This window comes from Pyrgilauda ruficollis, unplaced genomic scaffold (assembly GCF_017590135.1).
Source record: "Pyrgilauda ruficollis isolate IOZ18807 unplaced genomic scaffold, ASM1759013v1 scaffold32, whole genome shotgun sequence".
Taxonomy (NCBI): Eukaryota; Metazoa; Chordata; class Aves; order Passeriformes; family Passeridae; genus Pyrgilauda; species Pyrgilauda ruficollis.
The window spans coordinates 6,317,211-6,333,714 of NW_024524600.1; the positions used below are offsets into that span (position 1 = coordinate 6,317,211).

General features: G+C 36.4%; 2 protein-coding genes across 2 annotated transcripts in view; one reads left to right on the forward strand and one right to left on the reverse strand.

Moving 5' to 3' along the window:
- LRRIQ1 (leucine rich repeats and IQ motif containing 1) overlaps positions 1-5,499 on the reverse strand; it is a 102,452-nt gene extending 96,953 nt beyond the window's left edge. Inside the window, exons 1-5 of the mRNA XM_041474414.1 lie at positions 5,359-5,499; positions 4,088-4,199; positions 3,071-3,141; positions 1,787-1,889; positions 888-1,093 (exon numbers count right to left, since the gene is read on the reverse strand). Coding sequence (XP_041330348.1) covers positions 888-1,093; positions 1,787-1,889; positions 3,071-3,141; positions 4,088-4,199; positions 5,359-5,499 — 633 coding nt within the window. The remainder of the gene's footprint in view (positions 1-887; positions 1,094-1,786; positions 1,890-3,070; positions 3,142-4,087; positions 4,200-5,358) is intronic.
- A 239-nt stretch (positions 5,500-5,738) lies between these two features.
- Positions 5,739-16,504, forward strand: part of TSPAN19 (tetraspanin 19) — a 50,704-nt gene continuing 39,938 nt past the window's right edge. Inside the window, 10 exon segments of the mRNA XM_041474265.1 lie at positions 5,739-5,816; positions 6,008-6,298; positions 9,666-9,761; positions 9,867-9,937; positions 11,202-11,296; positions 11,299-11,333; positions 12,564-12,636; positions 14,414-14,486; positions 14,488-14,515; positions 16,200-16,343. Coding sequence (XP_041330199.1) covers positions 5,739-5,816; positions 6,008-6,298; positions 9,666-9,761; positions 9,867-9,937; positions 11,202-11,296; positions 11,299-11,333; positions 12,564-12,636; positions 14,414-14,486; positions 14,488-14,515; positions 16,200-16,343 — 984 coding nt within the window.

The following is a 16,504-nucleotide window of genomic DNA, read 5'->3' on the forward strand; positions in this document are numbered from 1 at the left end:
TCTGACCTTTTGAAAAGAGAGCTATAGCAGACATTGAACTGGCCTTCAGAGATCAAAGGTCTTTTCATTTACTAAGCCCTTCCTTACTACCGGTGACTTAATTACCTTGCTGCTGCCAAGGCACCTGCCTCTTCAGAAAGCCACAAATTAGTTAACTGAAAATGTAGTGTTAATGCACCTTTCAAAACACACTTATTTAGGCTAAATAACAAAATTCTGTTGCCTCACAAGTATAATATCTGAGAGTTAAATTTTTTCATGTTCTTACACTCTTTTATCCTTTATGATGCTCCACCCACTATAGCAAAACATGACTAGATAGTCTGAGAGTGCAACCAGCCAACGTGATCATCTGTTGTGGCAAAACTCAGTAGATGAAGCCTGAGTAAGTTTCCCAGATAAAGATAGGGACAGCAAGTATTGTAACTTTTACCAGTGAAGACCAGCACCGGCTTTGCTGAACTGAATAATTTTGGCTCTGATTACTTCCATTAAGATTTTAACATTGAAATGTGAAATTGGGGTGGGAGGTCCAAACTAGCTAAGTGTTTTCTATTAGGACACAGTGACCATTTTTCATTTGTGATTAATTTCAGCACAGCTCTCATTTCCAGTACTTTGGCTGATTTAATACTATAAAAACTTTTTAAAGGCAAGGCTTAAGGAATAATTTAAAATTTAGCATAGCAAATTCATTCACTATTGATTAAAACAGCAAACACATAAAAGCCCGTGGACTACACTTAAATACGTTTTACAACTCACTGGCAACACAAGCAGATAGGGTTTAGGACAGTCATGCAGTTTGAGATAGTAATCTTTTTGACATTAAAACTAGAATTCAGATAGTCTAGACTGGAACAGATTGGCTTAATATCATTCATTACCTTATGAAGAAGATCTAACTTCATTCTTTCAGCCTCAAATTGCTGCAGATGCTGCAACCTTCTTGCATGTTCCTCTTCATTTTGTTTTTCTCGTGATTCTCTCTCAGCTTTCCACTTTTTCATCTTCTCATCTTCAACCTCAAGTGCTCGTCTATACTGTTCTTCTACTTCACAATGGGCAAGACGTATGCTCATTTCAAGATCACCTACGAATCAACGAAGAAAACATTTTATTTAATTTCCTGATAAGGACTGGGGAACATTAAACAGTTTTAAGCTATTTGACAAGAAAAAGATCCTATGATTATATAGCCACTAATATATATCTGATTTCCTACATGTATTATATAATATATATAGGAAATCAGAACTACAGCACAAGTCCTTTCCATCAGAGATGTCTTGTTATTCTGCACACTTACTAACTCTGCAACTACCATGCTTATTCTAAAAATGTACAATTCAGGATTGCAAAGGATGTCTTCTGTGGCTTTTAGTGCTTTAGCACTGATATGCTCCAGCCCAAGTCATCCAAAGGCCACGGTAAGGGAACATTCTCAGCCAATGTGACCACAAAAAAAAAAAAACCAAACCAAATTCCAAAAACCAAAACTCCAACAAAAATCTGTGGCCAAATCAGAACCTGCTTAGTGCCTCTGAGCAGCTTTCATTTTTGAGTGGTATTTTTGACACTAATTTCTATGATGATTTTATGATCTTGAAATGAGATAAAGGCAAAAGTGTTTGTTTATGTCAAATCCATCTAGTATCAAGTCCTGTTGTATACTGCAATGTGAAATTATTTTAAAAAAATGCTGTGATACTTATGACAACAGAAAAGCAGGAAATAGTTATATGTTAAAGATCAACTCAACCAAATGAATAATGTGCTTGCTTACCTGTAAGAAAGTGATCTTCAGTGACTGCTTCATCACTGATGGACTGACTATAATCAGGTGTTGCAGCAAGCTGCAAGTCTTCATTTTCAACTTCAAGCAGTATCTAACATAGTTTAAAATTGTTATTAAAAAACAAGAAACGAAATTGAAAAGCAGAACATTATAAAAATCTTCCAGAACAAGGATAATCTTTTTATCATATGACAGATACAACAATGTGAAACTTACTGCTGACTGGAATCCTTACACATTTAATAATGCTAACATATCAGTTATTGTTTTCTAGTGTAACAAATATTTTACTATTTATCAAAATACGTAATGCTTATACGTGTTTTTAAAAATATATTTAATATTTTGACTTGGAGAAATGAATGTCTTGCATTTGAGATTTATTTTACTTTCTGTGAAACCAAGCACTTACGTATGAATACTGTTATGCACACTGGGGAAGAACTAGTTATAGAGCAAATTTTTAAGAAGACTATTTCAAAATAATACAGTGGGCACAAGGATTGCTATATTTATTTCATTGTTCTTTATTGGCAAGTAAGCTATTCCTGCTCATTTATCATCTGTTCATCACATGCTTTGGGCCTATATTAATATTTGTAATGCAGCTAAAGTCACATGAAGTAATTGTGCTGTTTTAAACAATGGTCTTCTGAGAACAAAAAATCATGTTTGCAAGAGTGCTCACTAATAAAATCCAGGCAGCAAATTAAAAGTGAATAAATTAAACACAGTTTTATATTTTTCTAAGAAAACTTCAGTGAGTTATTCAGTCAAATCCTATGAAAATATAGAAGCACTCGTGTTCATAACACTTGAATTGTCTTTGAAAGAGATTACTATGTTTATATTTTCTATAAAATAATGGAATATATTAGGAGCAAGATTAATAGTAGTACATCTTCCTGATCATCATAAAAAAATAAGATTAGAGAAGCTTAAAAGTGTTATCATAATATTAAGATAATGTTCTCCAAGCAACTATCAATAAAGGATTATTCAGCTTTGTTTAATTTTGTTGATTTTTGTGCTCAGTATCTCAGATAATTTATTTCACATTTGAATGCTTATAGACATGTTGTATTGCAGTTGATGTCCTAATTCTAAAGAATTCTGTATAGAAACTCATCTTAATACCTTATGGATAGTCTAACAGAAAAAAAACGGAACACGTTTATAGATCTCCTTAGGAGGCCACTAAAGCAAGTGTAAGTTGTCTAGATTATTTAATAGAACTTTATTCCCTATAAATAATGTAGAAATAAAAAATACCTTTTCATTAAATTGTTTTGAATCTTCATTCGATTTAGAAGGATGGCAAGAAACTACTTCATAAATGGCATCTAAAGAAAAAAATAAATAAAAAATTTAGTTCACAGTGAGAAAATCCCTTATGAGTGCTCAGTTTTGGTCTACACTTATTGACTCAATTTGTTTAAACTAAAATAAAAGAGTTTTTTTTCCTTTTCTTCTCCTCCAGTTTTACTTAAATATGTATGGGAATCATTTATATATATTAAAAGCAGGAAATGTGTGTAACAGAAACGGACACAATGATATGTAAGAATACAGTGATAGCAAATAGGAAAGAGACTTCCACATCATGAAAAACAGCAGAACATTTTCTGTGCAGAAAAACACAGTAGCATTTGTATCAGATAGATCAAAATTTAGCAAAGAACTACAAAACCAATGAAGAAGAGTAAGATTGCATTACAAAAAAAGAATAAATAGGAATGTTCCTCAGCTATCAAAATTTGTAGTCAATGTTGAACTTCTGGTCACCAAGCCTATTGCACTAATGGAACAGAGAGTGGCACATAAACCATGAGCTTGGCTTCAGTCACACAGCTGACAGCAATATTTGTTTTGCCAATAAATGATAATTTCATCCAATGAGAGCTTGGGCATCTCTCAAGGTAGACTTTAGACATATCTTGTGGGAGTCAATTTTACCTGAACCCTGCATTTCAGCTCCTACTGACTTCATTTTAGACTTTCATGAAGAGTCTGGCCTGGGCTCTATCTCAGAGATTAACTTTGCAACTTGCCTTCTTTAGCATTAGATGAGTTTTTAAAAAAGTTTAATTTCTGCTCAGATGTTAATTCAAGAAGACAGCATTGCATGGCTTTATTCCTAGAGATTTTCATCATGCATGCAGAAGCTGATGGAATAGGTTTCACTGCTTGTTCTACTTAAAAGTTTGCATTATTTTATTGGTGCTTATTAGTCTAATGTCCACGGGCAATACGAGGTGTGCAGACATTTTAACTGTGATTAATGCTTACTTCTGCTTTGCTCATCTTCTAAGTCCTGCAGTATAAGCTTTTCAGCATCTTGATTGCTGCTCTTGATAAAGTTTAAATAGGCGAGAACTGATTCTGGTAAGTCACCTGAAATCTAGAAAAACACAACCTTTGACATATATTCTACATTTCCATCTCACTGGCTTGCAAAGAGGTAAATAATTAACACAGGAGAATAAAGATTTGTTTTGGCTTCACCTATAAAGCACTGATGGAAATTAAGCAGCAATTTCCACCAAAATTCTTCCAAACTCCTATACTCTTATTTTCTTATCACCCACTGAAAAATTAATAAATCTAATCTTAATTACATTCTAATCAAATTTTAGTAATGTATCTTGCACTCTCTCCAGAAACACATTTCAATAAATTATTCTGTTTATAACTGTGTTGGACCAAGAAATTAAATAAAAAGGATAAGTTAAAAATTAACAAATACCTGTGAGGTACAGGATCTTTTTCTTTTCAGCATAAACAAACTTTAAATTTATTCATGTTTAAAGTATGTACATAGAACCAATGCTTCAGTTTTCTTTATTACATAGAAACTTTCTATTCAAAAGACTGCCTTTAATGTCAAGATTTTGGGAAAATGGTCCGCCTTCTCTCAAATGTGCAAATTGTGGTAGACGTTGCTGACATTGCTCAGTATGTGAGTGCTTACACACTTATCACTGATGCCTTTGTCCATGTCATATGAACCATGATTTATGATCAATATTATCAATGCTAAAATCCTACAAACCAATCCCTATGCTATGAATCTGAAAGATTAAAATGGCAGAAAAGAACCCAAATAACTGATTTTATTTCAGAGGAAAGCCACTTTCCAAAATAAGAAATCATCTAAGAAAGAGGACTTCAAGAACCTATTTATATGAAATTAGTATCTGGAAATCTTAGAAGGAAGCTCCTAAACCAGGCTCTTGTAAGATTAAAATACAGATTTCAGTGAAGAATAATGGGTTTATTCGTCCAGATTTAATCTACCTCACCAAATCTTCCAGCTTCAGAGGATTCTAAAACAAAATCCCCAGCTCTGATCTTCTCAAGCAGAATGCTGATATCCATCTCTCTTATTGTTACATTTTTCATGAAGCAATACTACCAAGACTACGGTTCAGATCAAAGCCCCAGCTTTGATGTCGGGGTGATGGTGTCGGGGAAATGTTCACTCATCAAACGGGCTTTCCAACGCCAGAAGCACTTTTAGCTCACTGAATACACTGATTTTTACCTCACTGAATACTTACTGACTCACTGTCACTCAAGGCTTCCTCTGACACCTCTGTGTCAGCCTCATCTGTTCCAAACGGCGAAACACTGATTCTGCCTAATTCAATTTCTACTTCTTTTTCAATTCCTTCAATATCTTCCGACATTCTACTTCCCATAGGGTCTTATCTGTTTTGAAAGCTACACAAAAAAAAAATTAATACCGTTCAACACAGCACAAACGAAAATAAACAGAGTCCTCAAAATAAGACTAAGAATATAGAAAGTTTTAATGATACCGAGAAAGCGGTGAGAAATGATGTAACCTAAAGAGGTAAAAACTTGTGGATGGATAGAAGCAGGGGGAAACGGCCTCCCTCCCCCCTTTCGAAACCCCTTGCCCCCTGCAGTTAGGGGAATGGGAGGCAGCGAGCTCGGCTCCTGCACCGGGAGACCGGGCACACGGAGCGCATTCCTGCCGGGAAGGCGAGAAGCGGCTCGCGGCTAAGCGAAAACTACATCTCCCGAAAGGCACCGCGCCCGCAGGCAGCACCGCCCACCGCCGCTTCCTGACAGGGGAGCGGCTCCACCTCTTTGCATGCTGGGAGTTGTAGTCCAGCGCTCAGAGCGCCCGCTGTCCTCCGGTCCCCCCCGTCCACTTCACGTACCCACTCACCTGTCGTTCAGTCAAGCTCCTCACGGAGTCTCCGCCTTTCTGACCGCCTCTGGAGAGCGGCCGCCCCTCCGCACCTGAAATTCCGCACCTGCCAACAGCGGACGGTGGGGAGCTCCGAGGGAGGACGAGAGCTCCGCACGGCGTGGCTACCGCGGGAGCGTCACCACGGCAACGGGAAACAGCGGCTCGGACGGGCAGCGAGAGGAGCCAGACTTCGCCAGGAGCTGCCGTTTCGCGTTCTTGGGGCGTTGGGCAGCGCCCCCCGGCGTGAGGCGGAGCACCGCGCAGCGCCTTTTCCCGTGGTTTTGTTCGGGTTTTTTTTTTCTTTAATATTGGGGTTTGAGGTCTGTTTGTTTGGTTTGGGGTTTTTTGTAGTTTTGTTTATATGTTTTGGGGTTGTTGTTGTTGTTTGAGGGTATTTTTATTTTGGTTTTGGATTCGTTTTTTGGTTTTAGTTTTGGTTTGTGTTTGGGGTTTTTTTTTTGAAGTCATAGACTGGAATTCAGTGTTCACAATAAATTGCAAGAAGCAGTTAAGCGGAAAAAAAAAAAAAATAAACCCATACTGAAGCCACAGTAAAGGTGGTTTATGAAAACACACCAGACATGCCTTCTGTCTTCCCGTGCCGAGGCTGGGTCGTGGCTCAGAAGGGCTGGCTGGCACGGGGGCTCTGGGCTCCGGCACGGCCAGCCGGGCACGCGTGCAGGGGGCCACTGGCTCAGCACGGCCCCGCCGGTGCTGACGTGGGGAGCAAACAGAAGGAGTTTAAAAAACACCCAAAAAACAAGTGGGAGAAAGGTAAATACAAATACAAATTCACAGAGTCATAGGAACCTTTAACATCATCTCTTCCAAATGACCTGCCGTGGGCAGGGACACCTTCCACTAAAGCAGGCCTTGAACACAGGGATGGGGCACCCACAGCTTCCCTGGGCAAACTCTTTTCAAGCCTCACACCCTAAAGAATTTCCTTGTAGCATCTAATCTAAATTTGCCCTCTTCTAGCTTAAAACCTGCCCCCTTGTCCTACAAATGTCTGTGGTGTAAAGTCTCTCGCTGGGACTTTAAATTACTTGAAAATTAATTTAAAAGTCCATCAATGGTTATTAAAAGCTGGAGAAAATGTCCAGCTGGAGAATTAGAGACTAAATAGAATTCAGTCTAGGAAAAGTTGCACAGATCAGGCAGGGTACAGATAATAACATTTTTGTGTGTTTATAGGGAGCACATCTAACCCTGAGTCTGATGAGGAATACCAAGATGCAAAAATAGGTATAACAAAAATTAAGAGCTAAAAGATAAATTTCAGTTTTGCATAGAAAATGTGCATTTTGGGGGCAATGGGACGGATCTGCCAAAAGTGGTAGGGGTTTTCCCATCTGTTGTCCTTAGAATAAGCTGAGTACCTCTCTGAACATTTTAGGAGTGTTAAACAAAAAAATATTTGCTTCAAGAGCAACTGATTACCATTTTATCACCAGTGTTATGGATAAGCATGATAATTAAATATTAAAAATTGAAATGTATCCATTTGAAATCCACCCTTTAATATATCACTGGTGAACTTTTCAATGTGATCAACTCTTTATTCACTGGTTGAATGTGCACTTAATGCTTCTTTTGTAGTGGAGTTCTGCAGTGCACATACTGAATAAAAACCATGTCCTGTCTTACCAAATAAAGGAGATACTTCATAGAAATCATAGAAAGATTTAATTTCATCAAATGAAATGAAGACTTGTCAAACCACTACTCACTCAACCCTAAGGCTAAACTTAACACTAACTCTTACCCTTGCCCTAACCCTAATCCAAACCCTAAACTTAACCCCAACACTAACCCTAACAATAAAACCCCATCCATGTGGGTGGTGGAGTTTAGAAAGAAGTAGGAGCAGCAGTATTGATCCCTACTGGGACCACCTTGCCATTCATGTTAGAGCCATACTGTTCCTGGAGCTGTAGGCTCTCTTACTCACTGAGCCCTGACCCTAAACCCAAACATTGCCCTGACCCTCAGAGTAACCCTAAAGTCCCAATTCCCGTGGGTGCTTGATTTTAGACAGAAGTAGGAGCAGCAGTGTTGGGGCCATGCTGGGATTGCCTTGGCATGCCTTTTCCAGCTCAATTGTTCCTGGAGCTGTAGGATCTTTGACTCACTCAACACTAACCCTAACCCTGATCCTAAAGACATTTGGGATTGTGCAGAGATCCTCATTGCCATGAGTTACACAGATTGAAAGGTGTGGATTTATCAGTTGTGGCACCTTGCCCTGATGCCCTTGCAATGCCTTTTGGATTGCCAGTGTCCCTGAAGCTGTAGGTTCTGCAGTTCTCTGAACCCTCACACAAACCCTAAGTGTAGCTTGTTGTTGCTGCTGAGATCCCCATCCCCAGTGTTGGCACTGATTCAAAAACTGTAGAGTGAACAGAGCTGTGCTGTAACTAAAATTCTTCATTTCATGAATTTGGAAATGAAGGGAAAAAAATTGCATGGCATGGAATGACAGGAAGTGAATCAAAATCAGCTGAAATTTCCTGAAACCTGTTGCCTGTATTGAGAAAGTCTGGGCTGACCATCATAAGAAAACTTCTCTGTTCTAAGGATGTGGTTATGCTGGATTTCAGGAAGAAATATATCACTGCTTGACCATTCTCCATAAGTTAGAATGGAAATATTCAATGCTGGTAGGGAACTTCTTATGTAGAAACAATACAGTATAAAATGTAAGTTAATTTATAAGGATAATATTTTTAATTTTTAGGTAAATATTTTAAGATTAACTGAATTGTTATTAAAATTTCTCAGAATAAATCTTTGAAACCCCATGGGTAAGATTCCAGTTTTCAGGTTGAATATGTAATTGTTCAGGATTTTTTTCCTAAAAAAAATGCATCACACTACTGTTTTGATACATTCTATTGTTGAAAACCAAGAAAAAGTTCAATGACTCTTAAAAGTTGTGAAGCTTCTCCAGGGAAATTGAAAATCCTGTTGTGACATACGCTCTATAGTTTTACAAGATGCATTTTTGACTCCATTATTGACTCCACTCCACTGCAGAGCTAGTTTGAGAAACTTACTACAGCTTTCTTTGCGCTGAAATCCAGCAGAAGAAGTTTTATAATCCAGGCATTGAGGATCTAGACAGGGCAGGCTAAGCTTGTGTTTGCTGAATATTTTCTTCTAAAAAATGAAATTTGATACATATGTAATGTGTTTTCTATGTAAAAAAAGTTGTTAATGCAGGACAAATTTTGACTGCAGAAGCTTCACATTTGTCATCTCTTTGTTTCAGCTGGTATCCTTACTATTCAGTAAGTGCACTTAGAATAGAAGAACAAGTGTATGCCAGGCTACATAAATCTTGCTATATAAATTTTCCAAAATACATGCTGCTTCCAAATGTCTTTAGCAACTTAAAATAAAAAGAGACCAAAACCAAAAGCAAAACAGAACAAAAATGTATGTGTACAGTGTAGCAGAGGCAATGGAGATGATACACCATCTTGATGCTCCTACTGCTGCTGTTAATTTTTTGTTCAATGTATCAGAAAATACTCTTAAAATTTATAAAATATTGTCTGGAGAAATAGAGTTCCATTGTGATTTATAAAAGTACTTATATTTTTTTTTCATAATGAACTGAATATATGATTGTACTTTCAGCTGTGATTCAAAACCAAAAACAAAAAAAAAATTAAAATAAGAGATAAAAAACAAATACAAAAGTGCTATTTATATATCTTCAGTGGAATTTTCTTGGCAAGAAGTCTGTTTTCTTTTTCTTATTTAGCAGATTTAATTTTTTTTTTGGATGTTCTTAATTAAAAAAACCGTCCTTCCCTTCCTTCCCCCCCTTCCCATCAGGCTCTGTGTCTCATGCTTTTGACGTTTGGCTTGTGGCTTTTATTTGACAGAAACAATTTCTTCACTGTTTTTTTCTGAATATAAATAGAATTTTTCTTTTGTTTTAAATGATAGCAGAATAAAAATGCCCTGTCACTGGAAGTGTTCAAATCCAGGCTGGAAGCAGCTTTGAGCAACCTGTTCCAGTGGCAGGTGATCCTCTCCGTGGCAGGGGTGTTGGAAGTAGAGGGTCTCTAATGTCCCTTCCAACCCAAACCATTTTAAGGTTGTATGGTTCTATGTAATCGACAGAAGAAGTAATAGATTTTTTTTTTTCACAAGGTGGCAGTATTGGATTGAGCTGCACGGTTGTAAGGTTTTTTTTTTCCCTCTGGAGTATGTTTTCCATCATTACGTGGTACGATTGTCAAAACAGGAGAAAAGATATTACTATATTTACAATTTAGATATTGTTATAATTTATGCAATTGATTTGTTTCTTCCTCTTGGTGTACAACTTATACATGAATTAGTGAGAAGCAGAACATCTCTATTCATATTTTCTTTATATCATTTACCAGACTGCATTTGACCTGCATTTGATGAGATGATAGATCCTGTAGGTGAGCATTTGGGTGGAATGAAAAAGAATATGACCTCTCCATATGGATATTCCTTTTTCCCATAGTGTCTATAATTTTTTTTTTTTTTTCTAAGAAAAGTAAGTTTTGGGTCACATAACAACAGATGTGCTTTAAAAGAGCAAACTGCCTTGGCTGTGTTAAGAAGTGTCAGTTCCAAACTAATGGCATAGGAACCATCCAGTGCAGTAATTCTGGGAGAAAGCATGTGGGCTGGAAGTAATGAAAACCACTGCTGCTTTCCATATCTGTGCACAAATGGTTGGAATGCAGAGGAGAAAGTGGCCAGTCGCAAAGAGGGAGGACAGCACTGCATCTTTAATTTATTGAGAAATACATTTCTACCTCCCCGTAGGATCTGCACGTGTGTTCATAATTCTTGGCAAACACAAAAAAAAAAAAAATCTGTAAACTTAAACTGTAATTGTTCACTGATTTCCTTGTGAGTGGTTCACATTGTTCAACTGAGAATGTTCTGTTTACATCTCATATGTAATTACCACTGCCTAAATTTATGAAAATATTTCTTTTTCTTCCTGGGGAGGAGGAGGAGGAGGAGGAGGAGGAAGAGGAGAAGAAGAAAAGAAGAAGAAGGAGAATACTCTTTTATAATTCTGTTATTTCCATCCTTTCAGCAATGGCCTTGCAATTGTGTAAGTGGAAGTCTCATAAAAACAAAAGGAAAATAAGTAACAGTACAAATGAACTGTGTTACACTTTCTGCAGTCAAGAACTAGCCAGTGACATATCTTTCTTGTACAAAACTTGGCATTTGATCTGTTTTTACTTTTACATCAGCCATGGGAGTCCTTGCAGTGTTGTGGAAATCAAATGTCTGCTGGTTACAGTATGTGGAAATCAGCCTCCAACTTTCTTGAAAAATTAAACAGAATTTTTTGTGCATGAAAAATGTGATCCTGCCTTGGTGTGATTTCCACATACAAATTTGTTAATAGAAAGACATATTTAGGTAAAGTCCTGGCTCAAATGAATTCTCAACAAAACTAAAGACTTTTCCATATCACTACATGAAAGTTTTCAATGACCAAATACTTGCAGTTTTATGCCGAAAAGATTTTAAACACTATATTTATTAGCATAGATGTTTTTAAATACTTAGTATATATTGAAGACATAAAGAAAAGCCTGGTCCAGAATATAGAAACTTGAACGCACAGATAGGTACAGTATGGCTACAATATTGAAATATCTAAGTATGATTAAAAAGCTGTTATCTCTGTAGACTAAACTGAAGACTCTGTGTGTGTATGCAATTCCTGCTTTTTAAGGGAATTACACTTTTATTTCTGAAAAATTGCCGTGTAACTATACATTTTTATTATCATTTTGATACCACTTTTCCTCCTTGTTTTGTTTATTGTCACTCTTTTTGGGAGATCTGTTTTAGACTGTGTGAAGGCTGAAGCAGAAAACTGTGCTACTGATTAATTTGTTAAGCACTACAAATATAAATTTGCACAGCAAAGAGTGAAGCCCAGGTGCTATAACCAGGAAACTTCTTCCTTCTTCCTCCCTGCCACTGCCTAGGCATGTAGTGTGTGCCTCACAATTTATTAGGTGATGAAACAAAAACGTGTGTCATTTCCAGCTTCCATGGAATCATCTACTATCACAGTATTTAAATACTGTGGGTGAAAATTTGTTTTCACTGGAAATAAGCAAAATCAACTCTCTTTTTATCTTGCATCTTATAGCTCAGAGGAGTTCTTAAATAGGCACTTAGGTACCATTGTCTTTCAAACAGGAAATAAAGAAATAAGAATTTTCTTCAGTGAAGCACAGTAGCTTAAAAACAGCTTTTGTTCTTCACTTCCAAGAAAGTTATGGCTGTGTCTTTTAGCCCAACACAGGGAGTTGTGCTTTGCTTGAAGTCTGCTTCTTAGACTATGATGTCACTTTCCACAGGTTTCCAGGAAAATAAATTCTTATTTTTTGTTGAAATCACTGTAAATAATAGTCATGAAGGACAGTACGCAAGGTTCTTGAATTTTTTAATGTATTACTCACTTATGCAAAATCATGTTTATACATAGCTTGGCTTTGTGCATTTTTTCAGTTTATGAGTTTTCAAATACTGGTATTTGTAATGCAGATGGCAATATTGGTGCTAATAATGATGAAAAAAGAAGCATGCAAATAAATTATGTGGAACTGCTGATAACTTAAAATTTATTTGTGCAATTAATTAAAACATGTCTAATAGTCAGTTCTCACTGTAAACTGTATTACCATTTGATTGAAGCTGACTATTTTACATGTTGACCAGGAATAGTAGAACATGTGAAAAACTTAATTTGAGGAATTCAGCATAGTTCAATGTAGTAAATGGGAGTGCATGGAAATAAATTTCCAATTTCTCCCCTGCAAAAAACCACACCTATCCTATGCAGGAATGTGGAATCAGCAGTGGAAGGGACAGCTTTATTTTTGTTGAGGGATTTCCTGGGTATCTGCAGGTGTGGGAGGAAGCATTACATGCTGAGCTGTGTCTGTTAGTAGGTGACAGAAGTTGTCCCCTGTGCAACTGATAGTAGGACTCACTGGTATGGCATACAAAGTACACCAATGAATGATTAACATTATTGCTTGAACTTGTATTTTAGGTGCAAACAGAGATCTAATCTAAGGAACAGGTATCTTCAATTTGAACAACAGCAAGCCACAATAAATACTAACATAGCTGCTGTCTCTAATAACTGTTCCACTTTGAAACTTTATTCAGTCATTTATTTTTTTACACATAGCAACTGCAATAGCTTGAGTAGTTCTCACAGTGTTATGTGGAAGATAATCTCTACTGAATCAATACCAGCCTGGCCACTTTTCTATTCCGTAATTTCAAAGGTTATGGTTTAAGAAAACCTCTAATGACAGTGTTCTCATAAGGTTCATATGGTTCTCCAAAGCCTGCTGCTATTCAGGCAGAGTACAGCACAAATAAATTACTTTTAATCCTTCAAAGTGCATCTGTATAATCAAATTTCTTTATCAAATGTTGATTTCTAATGACGGAATCATACCTGTTTTATATAATGGTTTTATATTTTGAAAGATTTAAACTGTCATGAATAATGCATTCTGGAGTCAGCTATTTGTGCTAGAAAAATTGATTGAAAAATTGTAATTACTCTTGATCTCAACCTTAATTAAGTGTTGCTGAAGTATAATGGTTACATAATCATTAACTGTGGAAAGCTTTTGAGATTTGTTTTTAGGATGGCTATAACAAGGAAAATGAGGTGGAGAGTTTAATTTTTTCATTGCTTTGTAATGAAAACTTTTAGTGGCCTAGGATTTCTCCTCTGCATACATTCCCTGCTGCAGACTCTCTAATTAGACTCTTTACGATGAGCTTGCCCATTTTAATTAATGTTGAAGGCGTATTTTATCAGTCTCAGCAAAGATGCACAATCTAGGGCCGATAGGAGATGTTCATTCCCCCATCCTACAGCAAAACATGTCCAGGCCAGATTCTGTGGTACTCACAAAAACTTATATCACATTATGTTTAGAATCAATTTTTGGTTTGTGCTTATTATTATATGCTACTGTGCTTATTAAAAGTAAGTATGAGAGTAGGATTTAATATTTCAGGACAGATTAGGTAGAACTAAAATGTTTCCTGGCTCTCCTGGCTCCAGCTGGGCAAATCACCTTGTGCCTGCCTGTGCTGTGTATGTGATTTGGGTTGCTTCATTTATCCTGCCCTTTGGCATTACAATTTTCCTATTAGTGCAATGGCTATGATGTGTCTTGGGTCATGTTTGGGAAATTGATTAGAATGCTGCTGCTTGCAAGTAATCTTTGAAGGAAGAAGCCTGAATATCAATAAAAGATCAAGGATTGTACTATCCATCAACACTCTTAACAATATGCATATATCAAGTCATATAAGTATTTATTAACAGGTTCACAATCAATTGAACAACAGAAATGATGATTTTATTACTGAATACAGGAATGAGAGTCTGACTGAGCAGGAACATTCTGAATGCTATGCAGCATGATGTAAGGAAAAAGCCCCGCAAGTCGTACCTAAAAATACTGCATTCATCAGAAATGTGTATACCAATCAGAACTTATTTTAAAAATCTCATTTAGTAAAGGATTAATTTTTCAAGTTCTGCTGCTTTTATCTGATGTGGGTTGGCAGATTCCTTGCTGTTATATGAGTCACTATTGATGAAATTAAACTCTTGAAGAACTTCTCATTTCATGGAGGAACAGAGAGTTCTGGTCACTGAAAGCTGAAAAAATTCCTGCAGCTGAAAAAGTTAATGGGTGTCCTGGTATTTTTACAGTGCTAGATTCTATAAAACACTTGATCTGCTTATGTCTTGAGGCTGATGTAAATCAAGCAGAGATGTTATGAGGTCAAAGTAGAGCTCCTCCTGTGAGAAAATTTGAATAGGTTTTGCACTGATATTCTCAGAAATAGTGCTTGAGATCTAAAATGAGCTTGCAAATTAGGACTTTCAATACACATATTTAGTTATTACTCAAAATATTTCCTGTGGCCTGGTAGCAGGTAATTTGTTTACTGCTTTAGAAAAGTCTTTTAAAACATTTGGATGGTGTCAATTATATTAGAAGTAGTTAGGAATGTTTTTGACCAGTGATCTGTTATCCACCTTTGAAATTAATTCTGTATTATGAGCTTTTAATTACAAACACTTCAGTTTAACAACTTAATATGGTTTAATATGCTTCTATGGATCAACTGTGAGTCCTTTAATATGACTTCTTCCAGGGCTGAGTTACATTATTTTTAATGAGTGCTGAAAATAATTGATGATTCCAGATAATTATCAAAGCATATAGGTCTAGTCTCAAGATTACAAATGCACTTGCAATGTATTTTTAAAATCTGTTCTTTGAAAATCTATTCATTGCATTCATGATTTCTAAAGTGATTAGTGGTGACCCCATTATGTCAATGGTTAAGCCAGACTATGTGCTGGTATACTTGACTGCAGTTTTATTGGACTGTTGTAGGAGCACAGACTCACCACCCAACCAGCTACTGGAATCATTGGCCTCTGCCATGAGAAAGACAAAAAAAAGAAGATCATGAATAGTATTTTATATATTCTTCGTGATATTTAGTGAACTGCTTAAAGATGGTAACTATTTTAAATAAAACCATGGAGTTGTTGAAATGGAATGTGTATATAGGGAAAGGACAGCTTTTGCTAAGTTATCTAATTTTCAAAATTTAGAAGCAGTAGATCTTGAACTGACCCTTTAAAACATGAAAATGGCATGTTGTTTAGCATCTCTGAGCTAAAATACAGAAGACTTTCATCCCAATAAACAATTCAAGTATATCTGAAGATTCATTCTGATTCAGAATGAGAATTTCCTGTAATTTTCTACATGAAAAGAATTCCATTCTCCAAGCTGTTTGATAGTTTAGTTTTTGTTTTACTGGTATTGAAGTAGGTTGTTGGGAAGAGCTAGATGATGATTATTTGAACACTGCATAGTGTTTGCTTTGTCCTCCAAGTTTGAGCTACGTGTTGAGGACAGATCAATTGCTATTAAAATGAGTTGGAAAAGGGAGATCTCAGATAGGACAATTTTGGCCAATTAAAAGGAACAAAGGAATAAATAAATAAATATTCTCAGGATTTGGTCCATATTGAAGCTTCTACATCCAAGTTTCTGAGTTTTTATTTGATTTCTATTGTAGATGGAATGCCATGGAAGATACAATACCACACAGTGGGAGAGGAGCTAAACAAAGAAAAAGAATACTCAGTTCCTGTGTCCATGCACAAAATGCAATCTAAAGAAATGGTTTTGTGATGTCCCAAGGAATTCAACACACAGTGTGGTAAGAAATAAAAAATTTCTTGAAGAATGTAACTTTTGTTACTAAATACACTTTAGAAAAAGAAGCACAAAACATATTTTCCTTCAAGATGTGGACTACAAATGCCAAAGTTTTAACAATATTCATTGTTTTGTCTCTGGTCACTTGGAAGCCTTGGTTTT